Below are 26,157 nucleotides of genomic sequence, written 5' to 3'. Positions count from 1 at the left end.
AATTCATTGCATGTAACAAGTTTAGCAAAATAACCCAGTGGTTGGATTATGTTATACAGGAGTGAAAAATGCACTGTTTCATACAAAAATCAATATAATAATTGATATTTTTTCACAAAATAACATGATGCTGGCCTTCATATCATTTTAAACCACACTACATATGATTGCATTTGATTTACACTGTGATATTTATATACATTAAACAACATTATAATAAAAACCAAGCACAGTCCGAGGAATCAATGATGTGTTTCTCAGTGTTAACATTTATTGACACTGCTGAGTTCGATTTTTTTACCATCCCAAGGTTATCATTTTTTTCTCTGTGAAACATCTCTGTATATTTTTGGGGCTAAAATTTTGCTCAGTCCCAGCTGTTTTACTGCACAAAAGATGCTTGCATTTTGGTCGTCAATTTGAGATTGTTCTTTTTTCTATTGATGAATTGTTGGGCCCATGGATTTAATCATTTATCTGGGAGAATCATTCCTCTATCTTGGTGTTCAAGTATACAGGCAATCAGGCTGTTTTCTCACTCAGTGGCACAAATATGTTCCTTGGGCAGCAACAATGGCAAAGGTCGGAGGCTTGGGGTAAAATGGTGCCACAGTCAAGTTGCGGGAGGGTGTGGGGTAGGGGTGAGGGGGTTGCAGTCCAAAACAGTTGACATTTAAAGACTGTTATAAACCACAATTTCTCATCTCATATGTGGAAAGCAAGACAGTAATCATTAACTGATGGTACAATACAACCAAAAGTGCCTCCAGTATGCCATCTTAGCACCTTCCCTTTCCGTTTTAAAGATAGCATTACAATTTGCATTAAATGAATAGACTTTTATCTCCACCGAGATCCTTGTCAGATTGTTGTCTCTCCACAGATTCTAGCTCATTTGCTGAGTCAATATGAGGTTCATTTCCCTCAGGAATTAAATCTAGCAACTGGGAATCCACGTATGAAGCAACACCGGAGTCCTTGGAAGAGGATTCCTTCAGATTCTTAAACTCAGTATCATAGTTCTCATGGCTCGGAAAGGTCACTGGCCTGGACACTGGACACTTGCTATCCTGATGCACATCATGTGACAGCTTGAAAGCAGAAGAACTCATTTCACTCAAGCAGCGTTTCAGAGGTTCGTGATGGGAGGCCGTGGTTGACGGAGGCAGTGGCAAACCCTGGCACCCTACAGATAGGGAGGAACATGAGCAGGGTCGGGGGACGTCATAAATCGCATAAATGCTTGAGTTGGAAGCATAATGATCCACAGAACTTTGCTTTGGGTTACCAAAGTCTTCTGCTGTTGCTCCATGGTCTCTCGGTTCAGTTTTGCAATGTTGTACACGTTTCTGGTTAGGGCGGATAATGACAGAACTAATGTTCTCAGCAAGATTGTAAGCTCTAACTTCTGATGGGTCCTGAAGGCCATTTGCCTGTGAATTGACTCTCAGTCTCTGTGCTCCAATGTCATGACTCCCATCTTTCTTTTCCACTCGATGCACTGTGCTCCGTGAACTACTCCTGGTAGCATTTCCGTAAGACGGAGGTGAGGGATATTTGGGGGTTTTCTCCATAGCCTGACTATTTTTGAGTACATCAGCAGGAGAAGCCTTCCTGAACTTCACATCAACACTGGTTTCATTGTAAAACTCGAAGGAGGTGGCTCGAACTGTCCCAGTGGGAATTTTAAGAGAGGAACGCCTGCTTGACCTTTCATTACATACATTGTTAATCTCCTCTGCTCCACGGCTGCTGTTTCCTTTCACATCAACATTGGTACCAGATGAGCACTTTTGATCCTTTTGCACCTGTACGAAATGGCCCAGATTGCTGTCTATCTGTGCGTAGGTCCCGTCATCCTTTTCTAACAATATTTTTCTGATCTGAAACAAACCAAATTAAATAGAGTTTTCTGCACAACACTCAAAAACGTGGCTCAATCTGTCAAAGTGCAGCTAAAGGCTCTTCTCAATAATAATAGTAATCCTTGCTTTTGATATAGCTCCTTATCACGTTGAGACTTCTCAACTGAATTGACTGTATCTTTTCTGGGCAAAACGCGATAGCCAATTGTGCACAGCAGTGTCCCACAAACAGTCACGAATTGAATCACTAAATTATTATCTTTATTTCTTAAAAAAAATGTTGACGGGATTATTACCAACGGAAAGCGATCCGCCAATCGACTAATAACCAGGTTCCTGCTGGGTAAACAGAGATGTGTGGAGTAAGGAAATTTGCCTAAGGTTTCACCCTGCCTGAGAGAGTTGACTTGTAAAAGAACATCAATGGTCGAATTTATAACGAAATGACCTCGATAGCTTTCTTAAATATTTTTCTTCTGAAGTCACTGGCTCATAGTAGGGTTCCTGTAGTATTTCTCACAATAGTGGAAATAATGTTGTGCAGATGTGCAAGATAGAGCCCTTTCACCTGCTTGTACCCTGAATGTCCTTCTCCTGCAGAGGAATAACCCAAGCTTTCTTTTTTGATTTTCTAAAGATTTTAGTCTCCTTGCCTGTTTTGTTTGGACACATGTAATAACTAACAATGAAGAATACCTGGTTGAGTTTGAAGTAGATGAGAGCAACTCCGCAAATTGCTGCAACACAGACGAGCAACACTACTATCAGAAGGACAAGAACAGCCACTAAATAAGTCTGAAGAGTATGTGAATCAGCTTCTCCTTCATCGCCAGTGCTTGGTTGCGCGCTCACTGGTACCTAGCAGAAGGAAATAGACAAACCTGGTCTTAATTCAGAGGAAGCATGTCAACTGCAGCTTGAAACAAAAATATAATGCAATATATAATATGAAAGTCTACAAACACTTGGCTGCCTGGAAACACAAGGCTTTTGTGAAGGCTGAATTAACTGCAAGTCTGCATTAAACATGGCAATGACTCTGAGTTGTCACAGTCACACTGAACAGTGAGGAGTGTTGGTGAATTCAATCATTACAAACTGACGTTTACTTTGGTTTAAATAACAACATGTGATCTAACTTATGATATTCACAAAGTGGCTAATTGTGATTTCTGAAAGCTGACAATATAGAAAGACAGAGTGTGGAAACAAATACCAGAGAGTGACATACCTTCTCCTCTTGTACACTCCCCAGACGATTTTTTAAACTTTTTATATTTTTTATACTTTGATGTGTTTTCGTAATTACAATTATCTGTTGTGAACTCTCTCTCCACAAGGATCCACCCTGTTCATCTAATCCCAGAAAGTAGTAAGACCAGTTAGCTTCCTACCCCTGTGAATTAAACTTTTTGACACTATTATTGGCCTTTCTATTTAAAATAGTGTGCATGTAAACAACTTTCTAAGTATCAGAATATGTTCTTTGGTATAATATTTGTAAATGTGCCTTCCTTTGGCTTTCTAAAGATGAAAGCTAGAAAGTGGAGCAGCTAAATTTGAGGAACTGATGCATCTATTCAGAACATTCATGGAGTAAGACAAAACTAGTGTTCCCCAAAGATACAGCTGGTTAAGTCGCTGTCTGGAGTGAAACTCAACCATATTGACCTGATAGATCCAAGGTTGGACCTATGATCTGTGCTTATCGGAAAGGTGTCTCAAAATGCTTTATAGTGTGGATGGGCACCTGAACTACGGGTGGGAGCCGAGGGGTGGGGAGGGGGAAGATGACCGAAAGTGCATAAACCAAAATGAACCTCTCAGAAAATGGGGTCATGAGCCAGGTACACCTGTAGTTCATACAACAACAACAAGATTTCATTTATAGAGCGCCTTTCACGTCAGGAAGACGTCCCAGGGCACTGGACAGTTGGGTCGGGACCCGAGCAAGGGGGAAATGGTCAGGGTGAGGGGAGGGAAGGAAGGGAGCGAGGAGTGGGTAGAGAGTCGAGAGGGAAGTTGAAGGCACGGTCAAAGAGAAAGGTCTTGAGACCGGCCTTGAAGGAGGAAAGGGAGGAGGCGGCGAAGGCACTGTAGGATGGAGTTCCAGAGCCTCGGGGCTGAGAGGCTGAAAGCCCGACCACCGATGGTAGGGTGGTTAGGGCGGGGGATATTGAGCAGACCGGAGCCAGAGGAACGGAGGGTACAGGCAGGTAAGTAGGGGAATAGTAGGTCGGAGAGGTCGGAGGGAGCAAGGCCGTGAATGGCCTTGTAGGTGAGGATGAGGATCTTAAATTCGATCCTCTGGGGGATGGGGCCTTTGTAAAATAATCCTTCATAAAGTTTTAATCAGAGTGTAGGAACCCACATTAGCACAAACTAACGTCTCTGAAAGAAGTGGGTCTCTGGTGAGTTCATTCATGAATCACTGGCAAGAAGCCCAACATCCTTTATGATTGAAATGGGTATACACATTTTTATACACATTTTTCTGCATTATTTTTATGTTGCCATGTTACCATATTCAAGTTATTGAGACCCAGGTTGAGATTCCCTGCTGCCCTGCCATCACTAGGAAGGTCAAAGATTCATTGTGTACATGGTGTCTCCTCGCTAAAATGTAACTGTGTTAGATTCAGAAGAGCAGCAAGTTCAAAAGTTTTCCAAGTGTTAACTTCTGAGCCTTTCAAAGTGACACTGGAACATCTGGAAGGAGAGGCTGGGCTAACAAGCCACCTAATTGGCTGATCTCTCCTGAGATTTTGAGGTTATGCAGAAAGAAAAGAAAGAACTGGTATTTTTATAGCATCCGTAACAACAAAATCCTTTCCAAGCCATTAATCTCACTGTATTTGTAGGCAAATGCAACAACCATTTTGCAAATGGCAAAGTCTCGCAAACAGCATTGAGATGAATGACCAATTTATCTGGAGGATTGTTGGCCAGGACATCAGGAAAACTCCCTCCTCTTTTTGAATAGTGCCATAACATTGACCTGATTAATATGCAGATAGGACCTTAGTTTAATATCTCTAGCAATGCAATGATGGTGCTCTGCCGTGTCGGCCTGGATTATGAGTCTCAGTTCCCAATGTTGGGCTTAAACATTTTGACCCAGAGGCAAGCTTGTTACAAATTGAAGCAAGCTGACAATTAATGTATGACTGAAGGCTTGTGTGGCTCAGAATAGTGGGAGCACTGAAGCTCTGAAGCTACCTGGAATTTGGGGCTGGCAAATAATGTTAAATAATTTTCTCGGGTAATGCACTTTTCCTGTAACACAAAACATTTAAACATTTTTTTTGTCACTTATGACTATTAATAGATTTAATAAGTAGCCATTTCACTGAGTTACTTATTCTCAGTTGGGATTGGGATGTAGGAATGCTATAATTTGCTTCAGTGCCTCTGATCTTAGAAGTGAAAGATAAACCAGGGTTCTTACTCCTGATTGCCAGCCATTGGCCCTTGCCAGAACATGTGTAAAAGGGGACATTGGCTGTGATTTTATTGACTTTACCTCCATGTTCGAATAACCTGCTTCCAACCACTGCGTAGACTCAAACAGGAAGAATCTGTTTGATTACTCTGGGAGAGGGATCCATTGCAAGGGGAACACATTGTCAATATTAAAACAGGTAAGAGAGTTAGAACTGAAGTCAGGAAGTGTTTCTTCACACAGAAGGTTATGTATATGTCAAAAACTCTGCCCCAGAAAGCCGTAGAGGTATAATAAATAGGGATATTTAAAAGAGGGATAGGCAGATACTTGGCTAGGAGAGAGATGATGAGAGGACAGGGATTAAAGGATCTGTTAAGACCTAATAAACTGCAACTGGCTTAATGGGTGAGGTACTTGAGAGCTGACAGTCATGAAACTAAAACACAAGGTTAAAAAAGGAGCAGAAACAAATACATTTGCTTTATGTTGGGAAAACGAACAGAACTTAACTGAACAAAGAGTCAGATTTGTAATAAAAGTGTGAAAGCTCTGAAGATACAGTTTTAGATAAGTAAAACACAGAAAAATCAGAACAAAGCTATCGGGTAGAATATTCTACAGCCCTCCCCTGATTCATAGTCAAATGTCCTATGAATTCCATCTTGTCTATTATCTACTGCCCACATGTCAAGTATCTAGGAAGCTGGCAATAGCCAGATACAGGAAGGCATCTTTCATGGGTTAAAGTTCACACAACAGACTTGCCACAACACCACAGCAGTCATCACCTTCACAACCATTGTTAAAAGATACGTTTCCCCTCCTTACCCTTACCCGCATCCTCCCCCACCACCACCACCACCACCACTACCCTGCCCACGCTTTTCCATCGAGATGTGATGAATGACACTTCGACATATTATGGAAACAAGAGATCAAAAGGACGTCAAGCCCTTTTTATCTGTATTTCTGCAAAAACCTCTTTAGTACAGAGTACAACCTTTTTTTCTAACAGTTAAACTCAAAAATAGAGAAGGGCGTTTCTCCTGGTGTTCTGGCCAACAATCCTTCAAATAAAATTGGTTATTCATTTCATGGCTGGCTCTGGGACATTGCTGTCTGCAAATTGGCTCCTATGTTTGCCCACAAAACACACAGTATATTCTGTGAAGCGCTTTGAGATGTTCTCTTGATGTGAAAAGAGCTATAGCGAATGTAAGGATCATTATTATTATAACAGTTGCTCATTTTTGCCATGAGTCTGATCTTGGCCTACTACCCTATGAATCTGCCAAAAGGTTTAGGCCCAGACTGTTACATTGGGGAATAGTTCTGTTCAAATTCGCAACAGACGTTTTCAATTTTGTTACTAACAGCTAACCAAAATGTAAAGCATAGCAACGCAACAATGTTTGTACACCTCTCTGCACCAATGCACCTCAGGCTGCCCCTGTGAAAGCTACTCCCTATCATGCAGGCAAGGAAAAATTTAAAAGCACCCATTTATAATAATATCAGAGTGGCTATCAAAGAGATATAAAAACTGCTAAATATGAAAAAATTAACCCCGAATCTTAGTTTCAATTTTACCAACGTATCAGGACAAGAAGTTAAATGGTAATAATAATCTTTTGCATTTAATATTGCACTTTTCACATCAGAGGACAACTCAAAGCTCTCCACTAGATTTATTTATAATATGACTATGAATTTTGTAGGTGAGTAAATAATTAAATGATGCATCAGAAAACTATTTTTGTTGAAGAACAAAGCATAACAAAAAGAACAACCAGCCAATAAGTTTGGGCTTCATCTTTGAAGATAAATATCTCACAGTGAATTGTTTAGAGGTATGTAAGATTTCATAATACAATACAGTATGACTCACATTTTTATAGCACCTTTGAAAATTTAAATGTCTTCGAAATGCTTAAAGTATAATTGATTAGAAATGAAATCAATGTTATATCGTACTACATAAGGCGAGCTCCCACTTCCTTGCTTGGTGTCCAACACTGTTGCTGCACAGCGCTCCAAGATGTCATCCTATATGCAGTGCACTATTATAAATGCAAGTTGTTGTTGTTGCCATATAGGTTTCAGAAAGTGACTTCAGAAAAATACTTTCAGATATGCCAAAGTGGCAGGACAAGAGGGACTAAATTCTGAATTTTGATGGGCAATTTCAGGAACAGGCATCAGGAAGTATTACTTTGGATGGGGGGATAGTAAAGAGCCAGAAAGGGGTAATAGGAAGGGTGTAGAGACCAGATTACTGGACTCATTTAAGAAACAGCTTGATGCTGTAGGAAGAATAGAAGAATACTGATCCTACTGTCTTCCCAATAAGCAAAGGGGTCAAGAGGCCTTTTTCATCTGAACCTCTATTGTGATCTCTTCCAAATAATAATAATAATAATCCTTGCATTTGATATAACAGCCTGATCAAACCTTCGATACATCTCAAAGCGCTTCACAGAATATACTGCAAAGTGAATTGACTGTATATTTTGTGGGTAAAATGTAGCAGCCAATTGCGCATGGCAGTCTCCCACAAACAGTTGTGGTCTGAGTGACCAAATTATTATTATTTTTTTATTTTGGAAGGGATTATTACCCCCAGAAAAGCGATCCACCAATCGACTAACAACCAGGTGAACAGAGGCGTGTTGAGTAAGGAAACTTGCCCAACGCTTTGCCCTGGTGGAAATCAAACCTAGATCCTCTCGCTTGCAAAGCAAGTAATCTAACCACTAAGCTACAGGAATCCACGAGCAGTGAATAACAGCAGCTTACATTTATATGGCAGCTTTCAAGTGAAAGAATGTCTCAAAATGGTCTACAAAGGGTGGGCACTGAACAGGGAAATAAGAGATAACATAATAACATAAAGGCACGATGGAAGAGACTCTGCAATTAGACTCTGCAACATAATAAAAGTGCCACTTTGAAATCTTTGAAATATTAAGGAATGTAACGCTGTTCAAATTTTGGCACCAGCTGTCAGCATGAAGGAGATGAGATGTGTTTTTTCAGTGCTTTGCAATATTCAGCTCAGAAGTGACCTGTTCATCTTCTATCACTCATATAAATAATAATCCTTGCATTTGCTATAGCACCTTATAATAATAATCCTTGCATTTGATATAGCACTTTTCATGTCTTCTTGACATCTCAAAGCGCTTCACAGAATAGACTGTAAAGTGAATTGACCGTATATTTATGGGCGAACACAAGAGGCTGTCTCAGGAGGCTTTCACATCAAGAGGCTGTCTCAAAGCGCTTCCCAGAATTTACTGTAAAGTGTAGTATTTTGCCTGCTATGTATTTTGTGGGTGAATCCAGAAGCGATTTTGCACACAGCAATGTCCCACAAACAACCATGAAGTGAATGACCATTTTGTTATCTGGGGGATTCTTTGCCACAACACTGGGAGAAACTCCCTTCCCTTTACCTTAGGATCTTTAACGTTCACCTGAACGTCACCTGGTGTGAAGGGCGCTATATAAATGCAAGTTGTTGTTGTTGTTGAACAGACAGTGGGACCTCAATTTAAAATCTCATATGAAGGATTGCACCTCTGACATTGCAATACTCTGCCAGCACTGCATTGGAGTGTCAGCCAAGATGGCTTAATGTCTTATCCGTTCATCTAAAAGAGAAATTAGGAGGATCTTCTTCACAGAGAGGGTGGTGAGGGTAAAGTTGCTATCCGAAATAGAGGTTGACCCGGATAGTTTAGATGCTTTTAACAGGAAGCTAGAAATACACATGAGGGAGAAGATGTTAGAAGGGTATGGGATGGGGTAAGGAGTGGGTGGAGACTCATGTGGAGTGTAAACATCGGCACAGACTAGTTTGGCTGATTGACCTGTTTCCATGCTGAACACCCTTTGTAAATCATCGGAAAGAGCCAAACATTTACCCTCAATGTTACATTCAATAATTTTTTTGTTTTTCTTTGCTTTGTGATGTTAGTGTTTGCCAGATGTGAAGCGAACAACTTGTTGCCGATCCTCTGTAACTCGGACCATGTGCATTGATACCAAATGTGAGAAATGCAGATGTTCTTTAAAATCATTAGTTTGCAGTAATGCGAACCCTATATTAAGTGTCTCATTGTATGTTCTCTGTGGAGACTACAACTCATTCATGTATCTGCCTTGTTTTGAAAGTTGGGAGAAAACATGTTTACAGATGCTGCATAGAATGAATCCATACAGCTTGACACAGAGACGCAAATGTAAGATTAATAAGTCTCTTGTCATACTTTTCTATATTATACGTGGCTTTTAGATTATTTATGACTGTTTTAATTTTTATGGTTGTCAAAGGTGTCTTTAGTAATCGTGCTTGCTGAAATTGTACTTTACGGCAATGTGTTTTTATTTATGTAGCAGCAATTTAAGCAAAATTGAGTTTGTAAATGAAGTATGAAGCAACTGTTTTGCAACTCATTTCATTATCATACATGAGGGATTTTTAACTTGCTAATGCTATGTAAAAACTGAATTATTAAAATATGTATGATGCATTAAAAAAAAGTTATAATGAACCTTTATAAAACACTGGTTAGGCCTCAGCTAAAGTACTGTGTTCAGGTCTGGGCACCACACTTTAGGAAGAATGTCAAGGCACTGGAGAGGGTGCAAAGGAGATTTACCAGGATGGTACCAGGACTGAGGGACTTTAGTTATCAGGAGAGGCTAGAGAAGCTAAGATTATTCTCCTTGGAGCAGAGAAGGTTAAGAGGAGACTTAATAGAAATTTTCAAAATTATGAAGGAATTTGATAGGGTGAATAAGGAGAAACTATTTCCACTGGCGGGTGGGTCAGTAACCCAAGGACACCGATTTAAAATAGTTGTTGAAAGAAACAGCAAGGAGATGAGGAGACATTTTTTCACAGCGAGTTGTTTGGATCTGGAATGCATTGCCTGAAAGGGTGGTGGAAGCTGATTCGATAACAACTTTTAAAAGAGATGTAGATAATTATTTGGGGCTGACAAGTTTGCAGGGCTATGGAGAAAGAACAGGGGAGTGGGATTGAATTTGATAGCTCTGTTCAAAGAGCCGGTACAGACACGATGGACCGAATGGCCTCTTTCTGTGCTGTATAATTCTATGATATGTATTGTTTAGAATATATGCTTGATTTAGTTCAACAAGTTCCATTAAAGATTTACACATTTAAGCAAGTTTTCACTCCCAAGGAATCCCATTTGCTGCTGGGTTTTGTGCCTCCACTGTGTCCAGACCTTAATGACTGTGCCTCCTGGGACTTTACCATCAGTGTGTGACACATTAAGTATATAAACAGTAACAATTTGCATTTATATAGCATCCTTCACATAGAATAATAGCTCAAAGACTTCACAGTGGTGGGGAAGAACTTTGAGTGGGTGGGGGGGAGGGGGATGAGGAAAAGAGGGAAGGCGGAGGTGACCACAGTTGTGTTATAATCCACAGAGGAGGTAGATTATAAGGTTGGACTTGAAGACAGGTGGAAAGGGGATGAGACACAAGGGCTGAGGGTGCGAGTTCCAGAAGTCAGAGAGAGCAGAGGAGTAGGGTGGGAGAAGATCAGAGACAATCAGAGTCACTCGGAGATGCTGGCGGGCAAATGGATTTGTCGGTGAGGGTAAAAAACCTTGAAGTTGATCCATTGGGAGACAAAGAGAAGGTCATTTAACAAATCAAGTCCACTTCTTTCCCAGGATGAAAAACTAGTTCCCAAATACAGAAAGCTCAGCGTAAGTAATATTTCACAGTTATAACTCCATCGCCACCTCGCCACTATTAAACCTTGGTCACTATCCTCCACAGATGAAATCTACCCCTCCTCTATATTAATTACATCAGTCTGGACGTCATTACAGTGTTGAGGTTTCGCAATAAATTGTACAGGGACATGATTCACATCAAGACCGGAATATACTGAGTAAATCCATGGTTTCCGAACAATAAGAGTGCAGGAAATTGTGTAAACTGCTTCCCTAAATAAAAATGGGGTGTAATCAACATTGCCCCACATAACTTGCTCCCTGACTCAATGCAATTATGATTCAAGAACAAACAGAGAGAGCGAACACTTCAACCCCATCAGTGTGTGTACTGTCTCTGAACCTGGAACTCAGAGGCAAAAGGAAACTTTTTCAACACACTGAGCCACTGAAAATACAACAGTGTGTGTGTGTGTGCAAGTAACTGGTTAAAATATTTGAACTAATGAAAAGAAATCATTAAATAACTTACCGCCAGTGTCTGTAACCAAATGGAGCTCGACAACCAGATGAAGAAGAATAGTGTGATCATTTTTCCCTTTAATTCAGGCCTGACGGCAATATCCGAGCCCCAGAGCTGTGCTCGAGCCTACGAAGGCGGCAGCTTTTCTGGGGAAGTTTATGCTCGTTTTCTGAGTAAAATGGGGAACTTTGGAACAAAACACTGCAGATGGAATGACAACATAGTTGGCAGCAACTCGCAGCAAAATCCAGAGGGAAGGAATTAATTCAGAGCGGGTACTGTACAATAAAATGCACAGAGACAGCATCAAATCCAGGAGAAATAAGGTATCATTGAGAATCCTTGACAGGTAATTCAATAAGGTGTGTCCTTTGCCTATGAAACAAAGTTGTGGTTGGATTCATAATAATTGCTTATAGTGGTTCTGAACTGCTTGAACTCCTAATCTAAGCAGTGCTATTATGGGGAAGCATTGAACCCTCCGAGGGCAAGTACTTGTGTCAGATTCAACCCGCAGCTGTCCTCATTTACTCCCCCACCCCAAAAACCTTCCCCACCTTCATCTCTGATGTCTCCACCCACTTAGCTTCCCTTTTGGCTTTCTTCTGAATGCCTCCTCATCCTTGGTGACTTCAACCTTCACTTTACCCCCTCCTGCTCTATCTCCTCGGACTTCTCTCTCCTCTCCTCCTTTCACAACCTCTCCCAACGTATCCACTCTGCCACCCAGGTTCATGGTCACCCACTCAACCTGGTGATTACCCGGGGCCTCAGTGTCTCGGATATCACTATCAGACAAAGCTATCTCAGATCACCATTTCATCTCCCTTAACTGCTAAATCCCTCTCCCCACCGCCACCAAACCAATCCTTCATCTCCTACCATCCCTGCAAAAAAATTTCCCTGCAATCCCTCTTGCCTGCCCTGGAGTCATCTGAAATCTTTCCCCTCTGGCATACCTGCCGCACAGGTTAATCCTCCTTGCTCACTCTTCTCCACAACTCCCTCTCCACCACTCCTGATGCCCTTGTCCCCCTCACCTCTTGAACTGCCTCCTATTCATGAACCTTACCCTGGTACACCAGCCATCTCCGCTCCCTCAAAGGTCAGGTGCGGGCTGCCAAACACACCTGGCTCAAATCTGATGTAATAGTATACCGGCAGATCTGGATCACATCAAAAAGTACCGCTCTGCCCTCGCCTCCACCAAATCATCCTTCTACTCCAAGATAATCTTGGAGGCAAAGGACAACCCTAGGTTCCTATTCTCCACCATCAGCTAGCTCCTCCATCCACCACTCCCTCCACATCTTTGAATCTGACTCCCCCTCCTCTCTCACCACCACTATATCCAGCATGAAACACACCACCTGCTGTCTTGACCCCATCCTCACCCCTCTCCTTACCTCCCAGCTCCACCTCCTCGTTCCTCTATGCTCCGACACCATCAATCTCTCCCTATCATCTGGCACCATTCCCATCCCCCGAATAACAACTATAATCACCCCCATTCTGAAATTATCCTTCCCTGAACCCATCCCTGCTTTCTAACTACTGGCCCATCTCCAACCTCCCTTTTCTTTTGAAGGTCCTTGAAAGATTCGTTGCTTCCCAGCTTCGCTCCTTTCTCTCCTACCACTCCCTTTACAAGCCGCTCCAATCTGGTTTCTGTGCTGCTCACAGCATGGAAACTGCTCTGGTCAAGGTCATAAATGACTTCTTGTCCATCTGTGACCAGGACTCCCTCTGCCTCCTCAGCCTCCTCACCTCTCTGCTGCCTACCATGGACCACTCCATCCTTCTCCACCGCCTCCCCTTTCACTTCAACCTTCAAGGGTCTGTCCTTGAATGGTTCAGATCTTATCTATCACACTGTCTCCAATTTATTTCCCTCAATGGTTTCTCTTCCAGACCCATCACAGTCTTGTGAGGTGTTCCTTGCTGCTCTGTCTTCAGTCCCCTCCTCTTCAATATCTACATGCTCCTTCTTGGTGACATCATCTGCAGATATGGGGTCAACTTCCACGTGTACGTGGATGACACCCAACTCTATCTCTCTGACTCCACTCTCGATTCCAGGACAACTGACATGCTGACAGACTGTCTGTCATACATCAAGTCCTGGATGAGAGCCAACTTTCTACAGCTGAAGGTCAGTAAGTCTGAGGTCCCTCTGATTGGCTTGTGCCAGTGCCTCTGAACCTCAGGCACTGACAGCATCAGCATCCATGGTTGCACACTCCATGTCACCAAGCCAGTCAGGAACTTGGGCATCTTGTTTGACCCTCAACTGTCCTTTCTCCCCCATATCCATGCCATGACTTGCTCTGCCTTCCCCAACCTCCGCAACATTGCCCGACTCCATCACTGCCTCAGCCCTCAGGCCGCCGAAACCCTCATACACTCATTCATCACCTCAAGGCTCGGCTATGGAAACTTCCTCCTTGTCAGCCTCCCCAGCTCTTCCCTCCACAAGCTGTAGACCATCCAGAACTCTGCAGCTCGTGTCCTCTCCCGCACCAGGCTCCCAATCCCTCAGAGGATAGAATTCAAAATCATCATCCACACTTTCAAGGTCCTCCATGGCCTTGCCCCCTCTTACCTCTCTGACCTGCTATTGATCCCCTATCAACCTATCCACTCCCTCCGTTCAGCAGCTGCCTGGCTGCTCCATGTCTGCTGCCTGACTTGCCCTACCTTCAGGGTCCAGGCATTCAGCCTCTCTGCCCCCACCCTTTGGAGCTCCATCCCACAATCCCTTTGCCTTGCTCCCTCCCTTTCCTCCTTCAAGGCACGACTCAAGACCCTCCTTTTCGACCATGCCTTCGGCCGCCCTCCTACTTCTCTGCGCTTCCTCATCCCAACCTTGCCCCCACACACTTGGTTCCTGATCGCTGACTGTTCAGCACATTGGGACATCCTCCCAACATGAAAGGCGCTTTACAAATGTAATTGGTACCCCATATCTGGCCGCTCACTAGGAATGTATTCCTCTACCACATTGCCTGCTTCTGAATGTACGTGACCCCAAAGCCAGCCGAAACACTCGTTCATGCATTTGTCATCTTCTGCCTCAACTTCTCAAATGTCCTCCTCGCTGCTCTCCCCAGCTCCACTATCCACAAAATCCAGTTAATTCAAAATTCCCCTGTGCGCTTACCCACACGCACTGAACTCCGTAGCCCCATCACACCAGTTCTAGCCAGACTCCACTAGCTCCCTATCGCCAAACAGATCGATTTCAAGATCCTCACACTTATCGGCAAATCCTTTCATGCCCTGGTACCTCCCTATCTCTCTAACTTGCCTACTCCCCAACCCACTACCCATTGACTCCACTTGACTGGCTCCAGCTTGTCCCTTGTGCCCTCTGTTCCACCATCAGCTGTTGCACTTTCAGCCACCGTGTCACAAAATTCTGGAACACTCTCCCTCAATCCCCCGCAGAGCCCCTCCTTCCCCATCTTCATGTCGCCCCTGAAGACCTTCCTATTCGACCGTGCCTACGGTCACCTCCCCCAGGCTCGGCATCGTGCCCCACCACTGACAAATGCTCTGGGAATCTACCCTGCGTACGTGGCACTATATAAATGCTTGTTGTTGTTGCTGACTCGGATGGATGGAATATTGGCAGATGGGATTCACAAGACGTACTCTTTGCTTATTACTCGTTACTTCCAGAGTTGTACCTAATGTTTGCCTATAACTCCTGACTGGGAGCAGGCCAGAGTCACAGTGGGTATCTTGTTTCTCCTACTCATCGCCTCAAGAACAAGAATAAGGTTATATGCCCAGGAGCAGGCCAGCAACTCTCAATTACTGAAAGAGATTTATATGGACTGAAATTCTGGTTGGAAACTCTTTCAGGGTGTGTGTCACTACTCTCTAGATCTCCATCCTTGAGACCCTTTGACTCACTCCTTCCCTGGCCTCCTTCAAAGTCTGCTAAACGGCCTTCCTCTTTGACCTTTTTTCCATGCCTACGAATGACACTAACATGAGCAAACCTAAGAATGCCATGTCCTAAAGGTACATTTCTGCAACAATGGTTACATTACTACATTGTATACATAGACTGGGAATCAGGTAATCTGGTCTGGCTACTCATTTTAACTTTGTGCTTATTTACTGTTAACAATATATAATAATAATAATGTAATAATAGTCCTTGTATTTGATATGCTGCCTTTTCATGATATAGAAATATCTCAAAGCACTTCATCGAATATTTTATACTGTGGTGTGACTGTGTGTTTTGTGTGGGCACACTATATATATTCAAAAGCACATGCCTTGAATGGTGATACTTTGATAGGCAAATTTACTGGACAGCAATATCAATGGCAAGCTATGCAGTTTTAGCTGGTTAGACTCCATCAGTACCCCAACGCACAATCTGGGGTCCCCAAGTCTTACCTCTTGCAAACCTGCACCTAATACATTTGGAAGTTGGTTAAGCAGGCTGCGTCTCTCCAAGGACAGAGTGTGCATATAATTCCAACAATCTATCTCTGGGATTTCCATGTGTAGGTGGGATGCATGGAAATCTCAGCTTGGTTTGGATACTTATGAGCAAGGTGATACATTTCTGCATGTGTCAGGCTGAACCCCCCAAAAAAAAACAATTCCTGATAAATTTTTTTAAAATACATCATTGATAATCTGCCTATTATTTATTGAATTGTGTGCGATGCATAATTCGGTAAATTTACTGTCAATCAGTATTAGGCACCAAAAATAATTTATTCAGATAACCTCATTATGCAGTGAATCAGATGAAAGGTTTAAGTCATAGCCCTATCAGTGGAGCTATTGGACTTTCATTGCAGGAGGCAGTCAGAGATGGATTTTGTGCTGTTGTATTTCCTGAAGTCTAAAGAACCAATTTACTCCCTTCCACCTGTATGGAGATTTGCTTGTTTGAGGGTATTCCGGCCACCAATGCCAAATTTGCTTAACTAAACCCTTAGCTCAGGAGAAAATTAATCAAACAATGATTCATTCAGTCGATTGCAGTGCAGTTTCCAAGATCCAAGTTGCTATTTCAGAGATTTAGACCTGTTCCGCGTTATTTAATGAAAAATGCCTCCACCAAGCTATTCACTCTTTTTTCAGCCAAGTCACGATCCCCTTGACTGCTGCAATGATGTTTCATTTCAATTTTGCTTGCAAACTCCCAGTCACGGTCTCAGCCCTAAGTTTTATCAAGATTTGTGTGTCACTCATCACAAATCGTTCATCTTTTGCCATTACTTCCCTAATATTATGCATTTAGCTTTGTGATCTAGGCATTTCCGTTCTCCTTTTGCCTCTATATGCCTGATGAGTGAATACATACATACAAGCTGCACTCTCTGGTAGTTCAGTGCTGCTTCTTTCTTCGTTAAAGAGCAATGTCATTTTAACTACAATTAGAATTTCTGAAACAGACTGAAGTGACAATTGAATGACTCAAACTAGATATTTTAACTTCAGAAGTTTTGCCTTCTTATGTGACTTGTTTACATGTTTTAGTGGCGTTTTGAAAAAAAATTAGGGGCCTGAAATGCAAAGATTTAGACAAATATTGAAAGAGTTAATGTCAGTTTGTGGGACTTTTTGTAGATATAAGGATGGTTTTGTTACACCCAGATATTATAATATAATAATATAATATAATCCTTACGTTTGATATAGCACCTGATTACATCTTCTTGACGTTAATAATAATATTAATAAAAATCTTTGCATTTAATATGACGCCTTTTCTCATCGGTAGGATGTCTCAAAGCTCTTCATATGATTTACTTAAAGTGTAGTGACTGTATTTTGTGGGTGAACACAGCAGCCAATTTTGCACACTTCTGCGTCCCACAAACAGCTATGGGAGTTTATTCTGGATAAGGCATACATGTTTCCTAGAGACTTCCAGCAAGTAGGACATAGCACAGTCAATCACAGTCCTCTGTGCACTTAGGGAGTTTTACAACAACAGCAGCAAATCACTTTTGTATAGCACCTTTCACGTCAGGAGGACATCCCAAAGCGCTGGACAGTCAGGGATCTGCAACCAAGCTGGTATTTGGGATCAGGAGGGGTGGATGATGGGAGGATCCTTGTTGTTTTTGTGACGTGCTTTGTGATGTTTTCCTGACACAAAAGGTGCTTTATAAATGTGAAATTGTTGTTGTGGTCTCTTTTGGGTTGCATATTGTGTCATGAGAGCATATCAGACTGTCAATCTCCCACACAGCAGCTCCGAACAGTGTTCTGAACACTCTGAAAAGTTACACACATTTTGTGGGGTCAATAAAATTTTTATTAAACATCAAACCAAAGTACAGAACAAACTTTAAAAGCCACAATGTTTTGGGAAATATCATTCATGAAAAGCACAGAAAGAAATTTATTAGGCAATATATAAAATTTGCATGCATAAAACATAATTTAAGGTTAGTATCAAATACTCTTTTTATTAAAAAGGGTGTTCAACTTGAGAGATTCTTGCAGAGATTTTGAATTGTTGATCAATTAACAAGAACATAGAGTGAATTATTACCATTGCACCCCACATGCCTACATCACTGACAAAGTGTTGCCAAGTATTTAGATTTTGCATGATTACACAGAGATATAAATATGCTCTTATAGGTGGTGGTCCAACCTTTCCACGGTCATAAGCTCTGGAGTGCTCTGCCATTGATGCAACCTATAGTCTCCTCTGTGTTGCCATGTGTTTGGCAGATGAGCTGGGTAAAAGGTGGTAGTACTGTGTTCATGATTTTTCTTTTTATCTCAGATTAAACTGTAAAATCAACCGATATCAACACAATTTATAGTTATATAGCACCTTTCATATCAGGAGGACTTCCCAAAGCACTTAATAATGCTGGCTGGGACAACTGAGCAGGGTTGGAAACCAAAGGGGGTAGGGTGGGGGAAAATGACCTAAAACAAGGATAGAGGGATGTTTTGAAATGTATGAGGTGAGGAGGGAGCGAGTTGGAAGGACTCCGTGATGGGAGTTCCAGAGAGTGGGGCAGAATGATTAAATATCAATTAATCACCCAATCATGAACAGAGTTGCCCTTTGGATCTCTTAGTGCCTTAAATGTTTAGGTATTAGATTTCCTTCAGACATAGAACCCATAATCCTCCTCAACCTAAATAAAATTATCTTGCATATAAAAGATGAATACAGAGAATGGCCTATCTTTAATTTTGGTTCTGGATAAGATAAAATTCTTGTCAAGATTAATTAAGAGTCAGCCCTTTCAATTGTTCCAACTCTTTGTAGCAGTGAAATATAAACCCTATCTACTCCTCTCATCTGGAAGAGTTTAATGGTGCCTCATTTGACTGTCAATCTCTCATAGTTGTTACTGAATCTAAATCTTGAGTTTTTCGCTAGTGACGGAGGAGTGAACTGACTTTTGCTTCAGTCGATCTGCATTCAACCTCTAACTTACCAATTTACTAATTTACCAACTAAACGTTCCTATCATTCCAGCCTCCTAGATTCTCTTTGGGAGACTGGAATATCTTATCCAACTAAGCTGCGTAAATCGCTCATTGATTTAATTTGGCCAGCAACCAACAACAACAACAACAACAAGATTCCATTTATAAAGCGCCTTTCACGTCAGGAGGACGTCCCAAGGCGCTGCACAGTTGGGTCATGACCCGAGCAGGGGGGAAATGGTCAGGGTGAGGGGAGGGAAGGGAGGGAGCGAGGAGGGGGGAAATGGTCAGGGTGAGGGGAGGGAAGGGAGGGAGAGAGGAGGGGGGAAATGGTCAGGGTGAGGGGAGGGAAGGGAGGGAGCGAGGAGGGGGAAGAGAGTCGAGAGGGGAGCTGAAGGCACGGTCAAAGAGAAAGGTTTTGAGACCGGCCTTGAAGGAGGAAAGGGAGGAAGCAAGGCGAAGGCACTGGGGGATGGAGTTCCAGAGCCTGGGGGCTGAGAGGCTGAAGGCCCGACCACCGATGGTAGGGCGGTTGGGGCGGGGGACGTGGAGCAGACCGGAGCCAGAGGAACGGAGGGTACGGGCAGGTAGGTGGGGATAGTAGGTTGGAGAGGTAGGAGGGAGCAAGGCCGTGAATGGCCTTGTAGGTGAGGATGAGGATCTTGAAATCAATCCTATTACAGAGGAATGGATATGTGGATCAGTTGCTCAGCAAAAGCAATTGATGCTCTGCTGATCCAGTCCTCTTCTTTCTTCTCTGGATTTCACTTTTTCCCTAATTTCCTCTAGATTTCCCTTTTTCATCTTTCTTCTCTGGATTTCCCTATTCTTTTTCTTTCTCCTCTGGATTTCCCTTTTTTCTTCTTTCTCCCCTGGATTTCCCCGTTTTCCCCTCATTTCCTCTGGATTGCCTTATTCTGTATCTTTCTCCTCTGGATTTGCTTTTTTCTCCTCTTTGCTCTGGATTGCCCTTTTTCGTGTTCTTTCTCCTCTGGGTTTTCCTATTCTTCTTTCTCTTCTGGATTTCCATTCTCTTATTTCTCCTCTGGGTTTCTCTTTTTCTTCTTCTTTCTCCTCTGAATTTCCCTTTCTTCTTCTTTCTCATCTGGATTTCTCTTTTTGTCTTCTTTCTTCTCTGGATTTCCTTGTTTTCCTCTCTTCTCCTCTGAATTTCCTTTCTTGTTCTTCTTTCTCATCTGGATTATCTTTTTTCTCCTTTTTCCTCCTCTGGATTTCCCTTTTTGTTTTCTTTCTCTTCTGGATTTCCCATTTCTTCTTATTTTCCCACTTGATTTCCCATTTCTTCTTCTTTTTACCCTGGATTTCCCATTTCTTCTTCTTTCTCCTCTGGATTTCCCTTTTGTCCTCTCTTGTCTTCTCTTCTCAGGATTTCCCTTTTTGTTCTTCTTTCACCTCTGGATTGTCCTTTATCATTTCCTTTCTCCTGTTAGTTTCCCATTTCTTCTTCTTTCTCCTCTGGATTTCCCTTCATCTCTTCTTTCTCCTCTGGATTTAATTTTTTTGTCTTTGTTCTCTACTGGGTTTCCCATATCTTCTTCTTCTTGCACTGGATTTCCCATCCGTTATTCTTTCTCGACTGGATTTCCCATTTCTTCTTCTTTCTCCTCTGTATTTCCCATTTCTTTTTCTTTGTCCTCTGGATTTCCCTTTTTCTTCTATCTTCTCTGAATTTCCCTATTTCTTCTTCTTTCCCCTCTAGATTTCCCTATTCTTCTTTCTCTTCTGGATTTCCCTTGTTTTCTTGTTTCTCTGCTGGATTTCCCTATTTTGTCTTCTTTCTCATCTGGATTTCCCTTGTCTTCTTTCTCCTCTGGATTTCGCTTTTTCTTATTATTTCTTCTCTGGATTTCATTTTTTTCGTTTTCTGGATTTCCCATTTTTTCTTCTTTTTCGTCTGGATTTTCCATTGTCTTCTTCTTTCTCCTCTGAATTTCCCCTTTCTTCTTCTTTCTCATCTGGATTTCTCTTTTTGTCTTCTTTCTTCTCTGGATTTCCTTGTTTTCCTCTCTTCTCCTCTGAATTTCCTTTCTTGTTCTTCTTTCTCATCTGGATTATCTTTTTTCTCCTTTTTCCTCCTCTGGATTTCCCTTTTTGTTTTCTTTCTCTTCTGGATTTCCCATTTCTTCTTATTTTCCCACTTGATTTCCCATTTCTTCTTCTTTTTACCCTGGATTTCCCTTATCTTTTTCTTTCTTCTCTGGATTTCCCCTTTTTCCTTTCTTCTCTTCTGGATTTCCCTTTTATCCTCTTTTGTCCTCTCTTGTCCTTTCTTCTCCTCCGGATTTCACTTTCGTTCTTCTTTCTCTTCTGGATTTCCCTTTTTTTGTCTGCTTTCTCCTCAGGGTTTCACTTTTTCCTCTTTCTCCACCAGATTTTCATTTTTTTTGTCTTCTTTCTTTCTTTGGATTTCCTATTTATTTTTTCTCCTCTGGGTTTCCCATTTCTTCTTTTTTCTCTACTGGATTTCCCATTTCTTCTTCTCTCTCCACTGGATTTCACATTTCTTCTTTTTCCTCTGGATTTCCTATTTCTTCTTCTCTTTCATTTGGATTTCCCATTTCTTCTACATTTTTCACTGGATTTCCCTTTTTCTTTTACTTTATCCTCTGGAATTCCCATTTCTTCTTCTTCCTCCTCTGGATTTCTCATTTGTTCTGCCTTTTCCTCTGGATTTCCCTTTTGCCCACAAATATTCAGTCAATTTACTTTGCAGCGTATTGTGTGAAGCGCTTTGAGAGGTCTAGAAGACATGAAAAGCACTATATCAAGTGCAAGGATTATTATTATATTGTTATTATATTATTATATTATTATTATTATTTTCCTATTTCTTTTCCCACTGGATTTCCATGTTATCCCCTTTTCTCCTCTGGATTTTGTATTCTTCTCTCTTCTCTGGATTTCCCCTTTCTTCTGGTTTCTCCTCTGGATTTCCCCTTTTCTTCTTATTTCTCTCTTAGGTTTCCATTTTCTTCTTCTTTCTTCTTTGGATTTCCCGTTTTTTTCTGCTTTCTCCTCTGGATTTCCCATTTCTTTTTCTCTTTCCTCTGGATTTCCCATTTCTTCTCCTCTCTCCTCTGGATTTCCAATTTCTTCTTCTCTCTCCGCTGGATTTCCCATTTCCTTTACTTTTTTCTCTATATCACATTTCTTTTTCCACTGGATTTCTGTTTTATCCCCATTTCTCCTCTGGATTTCCCATTTCTTCTTCTTTCTCATCTGGATTCCCCCTTTTTTTCCCTTTAGGAGGCAAAAAGATAACAGGAAAAATAGGGAAATTCAGAGGAGAGCAGGGATAAAAATGGAAATCCAAAGAAGAGAGGAAAAAGGGGACTCCAAAGAAGAAGAGGGGAAAAGAAGAAATTCAGAGGGGAATAAAGAAGAAATTTAGAAGAAAACAGGGAAAAAGTGGAAATCCAGAGGATAACATGGAAAAAGGGGACATCCAAAGGAGAAGAGTGGGGAAAAAAAGGAAGTCCAGAGGAGAAGAGTGGAAAATAAGTGAAATCCAGAGTAGAAGAGGATGGAAAAGGAATATCTAGAGGAGAAGAGTGGAAAAAAGTAAAATCGAGTAGAGAAGTGGAAAATAAGAGAAATCCAGTGAAGAGTTGAAAAAAGGGAAATCCAGGGGATAACAGTGAGAAAAATGGTAATCAAGACGACAAGGGGAAAAAGTGAAATCTAGAAGAGGAGCCGAGAAAAAGGTTTTCTATATATATTTAAAAAGTTGTTTTTGGGGGAGAATTAAAAGATTTGTGGCCGCCAAGCTGCTGACTTTACCCTCCCAGTGTCTACTTCCCTAATACTGTTTGCATGGTAACGCTTTGCAAAATGTTAAATGTCCCCAGTTTGTCTGTCTAGACAAACACAATTTCTTCTGCAGAAGTGTTTTTTTTCTAATTTCTTTCCTCCTCCCCCCTCCTCCCACTGAGGGAGGTCTGGAATGGCAATGCACACAAGGTGTGTCTTTTAAATATTTACCTCATTACCTCAAAATATTTCACAAGTATAGTAGAGTCTCTTTAATGTGGCCCATACAATCGGTTGGCTGACTTCCTGCCCAACGGGTCACTCCTGACGTTACCTTCTGTATGGGAGTGCCGTTGGTATAACCTAATGACCTGAAAATTGGCCATTTTGTAATGTGCAGCAAGCTACATGCAGGGTTATTAAGTGTTTGCTATTGATAGCACTGTCTGGCAAGCCTCTGCTGATTGTCCAGCTGGGACCATCGTATCTTGTTAGGGCTTTGGCTTGCAGGGTTAGCAGGAACCAAGTGGGAAGGATGCCAGCGTCCCCAGTGACTGTTTTGCCCTTTGCAAGTCCTGCCGATGAGCCAGGCTGGCTGTTCTGTCATCACTAGTGCCCAGGAGTATTGTGGACACACCTGGCTCAAGAACTGGCCACAGAGGATTGACTCAATTCTCTATGTGTATTTGAAGAGGAACTGGCAGCCAATCTGTACACAACAATGTCCCACAAAACAACCATGAAGCCATTTCCCAAGGATCTTCCTCTGAATACTCAGACAATAGAAATGTAATCTTTGGACACAACCATGCAATAATGGTAATACTGTGTGAGGATAAGAAAAGATAGTTATTTGGGCATTTTGGTTGATTACCAACCGATAGGGATCAAGGAGATACTTTGCAGAGGTGTCCCTCAGATAATTTATAAAATAGTAATCCTTGCATTTGATATAGCACCTTATCACATCATTATGATGTCTCAAAGCGCCTTCACAGAATATATTGTAAAGTGAATTGATTGCATATTTTGTAGGCGAAACATGGCAGTCAATTGCACACAGCAGTGTCCCATAAACAGTCGTAGATTGAGTGACCAAAATTATTTTTTTTAGGGATTATTAACCCTGGAAAGTAATCTGTCAATCAACTAACAACCTAGTTCCTACTTACTGCTAGATAAACAGAGGAGTGTAGAGCAAGGAAACTTGCTAAGGTATTGCCCCAACTGGGAATCAATCCTGTGTCCTCTCTCTTTCAAGGTGAGCGTGCTAACCATTACTCTACAAGGCTCCATAAATTTATGGTAGGGTAGATTACACAGGTTTAACTGTTAGCCATTTGTCATTTCTCACTTTTTTTATGTTCTTAAATCTGGCCTTTTTTTCCTCATGGAAGGGGAGAGGGAACTTTCACATACTTCCTGTTTGGAATCCTATTGATTACTCCAATTATACAATAAATGTGTTTTGAGCGGGCTTGAGGAATTCATTAAAGCAAACAGTGAGGATTAATTGGAATCTGGAGCATACATGCTGAGTGGTAAGTGGTGAACACTGCCTGCTGGGGTAACCCTTTGTGACCTTATACTAAATTCAAAACAAGAATTTTCCCCATATGTTTCCTTTCACCAACACATATAACTGACTGCATAAATAATAGATAGACGGATAGATCAGAACTAGACACTGGTACCGATATATTGATTGACTTTAAAGAATGAATTGCTCGGTCAGCAAACACTGGAAGGACACACAAGTGGATATGTTGTCTGAGAGGATTAGTACCTCATCCCCAACTGAAAATGCTAATCTAATTAGTACACCTTAAATAAACACAGATAAATAGGATTATAATACAAATTGAATGCAAATTTTGCAGTAATATTGTGTTAACATATTATTAATGTGTTTCACAGTGCTTTATCCAACTTTTTATTAACCTACTTTATTAATTCACTTCACTTTACAGTGAAATCCTGTGAAGTACTTTAGGACATTTCAGTGACTTGATTAGGTGCTAATTCAAATGCAAGAATTATTATTGTAATTATTAATAATAACCATCATATACGTAAGGGATTGTTCTAATAAAACAGTTTTGTACCTCTGTGTTACTAAATTTACACACTGTAAACACTTCCATAAATCTTAATTTTGAAGACTTTTAAAAAATATGTCCTCAATTTCATGTTTAAATGAATAAGGTTTTTTGGTCCATTTAATCTCCTGTCACAATACTGCCTTTAATAACTGGTAAATGAGTTGAGTGTCCTAGCCTTAATCGCTTTCCTGTAAGCTTTCCAGTTGTTGATTGTCATCTGTTTAAATAAATACTTCCTGATGTCTGGCCTAAAATTGCCTTTCACAACCCTGGACGTTTGCTTACACAATACACAGTCACTACACTTTACAATAAATCCTGTGAAGTGCTTTGAGACATCCTCTTGATTAAAAGGCACCAAATCAAATGCAAATGATTATTATTATTATTGAACATCTTGTCCTGGTGTCTTGGCATATCTTAAAGTATTGTTAGGTGTTTACGTTTTCCTATTTAGCATCTGATATGTATCTGTATGAGGTCCCATGTTGAAGTCTCCTTGCAAGGCTCTTTACAAGGCTGAAAAATAAAAATAATAATCCTTGCATTTGATATAGCGCCTTCTCACGTCTTTGAGATGTTTCAAAGCGCTTCGCAGAATATACTGTAAAGTGAATTGACTATATATTTTATGGGCAAAAAGCACAAGCTTTTCTAATTCTTCCTGATAATTCAAAATACAAAATACAAAATATACAGTGAATCCATTTTACAGTATATCCTGTGAAGCACTTTGAGACGCCTCGACAATGTGCTAAGGCGCTATATCAAATGCAAGGATTATTATTACAATTGATCCCTTTAACAATGGGGATTATTTCCATTCTCTTCCCTGCATTGCTTCTTCAGTTCTGTTGGTCTTTGCAGTCATCCAGGGTGAGGTGCAGCTGCAGCTGTGCTTGTGCGTCTATTGGCTTGTCCTTGTACCGAGGGTTGTCCTGGAAACACAATCAGGCTGCAGGAGGATCGGGAATACACGGCTTCAGCTCTCCGGTCTGGCACGGATCCCAAACTGGTGGATCTGATGGAGTGGAGGAGATTCTTTGATTTTTTTTCTTCTATGTCGAACATTTAGCTTAAAATAGCAAATGCACAATCATTTGTCTTCAATGAACCTACTGTTAAAAACTGAATTCAAGTAGCATTGCTTATCCAAACCTTGTTAGCAAGAGCAATAGTCTAGATTTTTGTTTTGTGCACTCCAATTCAGTCACTGAGGAAACATACAGTTTACTGGGTCTAAATAGTGTTGTTCTGTTCATTGAATCGTCCCCTGGTGAGATTGCAA

The 26,157-nt window shown here is 41.4% G+C and overlaps 1 protein-coding gene across 1 annotated transcript; it reads right to left on the bottom strand.

The window, feature by feature from the left end:
• Positions 1–824: 824 nt before the first annotated feature.
• On the bottom strand, positions 825–25,940 carry LOC103177341. The gene is made up of 4 exons (XM_042339408.1): positions 25,797–25,940; positions 22,147–22,257; positions 2,562–2,723; positions 825–1,883 (listed from the first exon to the last, which is right to left on the bottom strand). Exons 1-4 carry the CDS (start codon positions 25,938–25,940, stop codon positions 825–827), a joined length of 1,476 nt encoding a protein of 491 aa, XP_042195342.1.
• Positions 25,941–26,157: the final 217 nt, after the last annotated feature.

The sequence above is a fragment of the Callorhinchus milii genome, unplaced genomic scaffold (assembly GCF_018977255.1).
Source record: "Callorhinchus milii isolate IMCB2004 unplaced genomic scaffold, IMCB_Cmil_1.0 Scaffold1, whole genome shotgun sequence".
NCBI lineage: Eukaryota > Metazoa > Chordata > Chondrichthyes > Chimaeriformes > Callorhinchidae > Callorhinchus > Callorhinchus milii.
Note: the sequence above shows the minus strand (reverse complement) of the source record. Positions and strands in the feature narration are given on the sequence as shown.

Coding starts and splice junctions, on each gene's coding strand:
- LOC103177341 (XM_042339408.1), bottom strand. CDS start 25,940: ATGTTCGACATAGAAGAAAAAAAATCAAAGAATCTCCTCCACTCCATC. Junction 2,724..22,146: donor AATGTGATATAGAGAAAAAA/GTAAAGGAAATG, acceptor TCCTTCTGCTAG/GTACCAGTGAGCGCGCAACC. Junction 1,884..2,561: donor TCTACTTCAAACTCAACCAG/GTATTCTTCATT, acceptor GGTTTGTTTCAG/ATCAGAAAAATATTGTTAGA.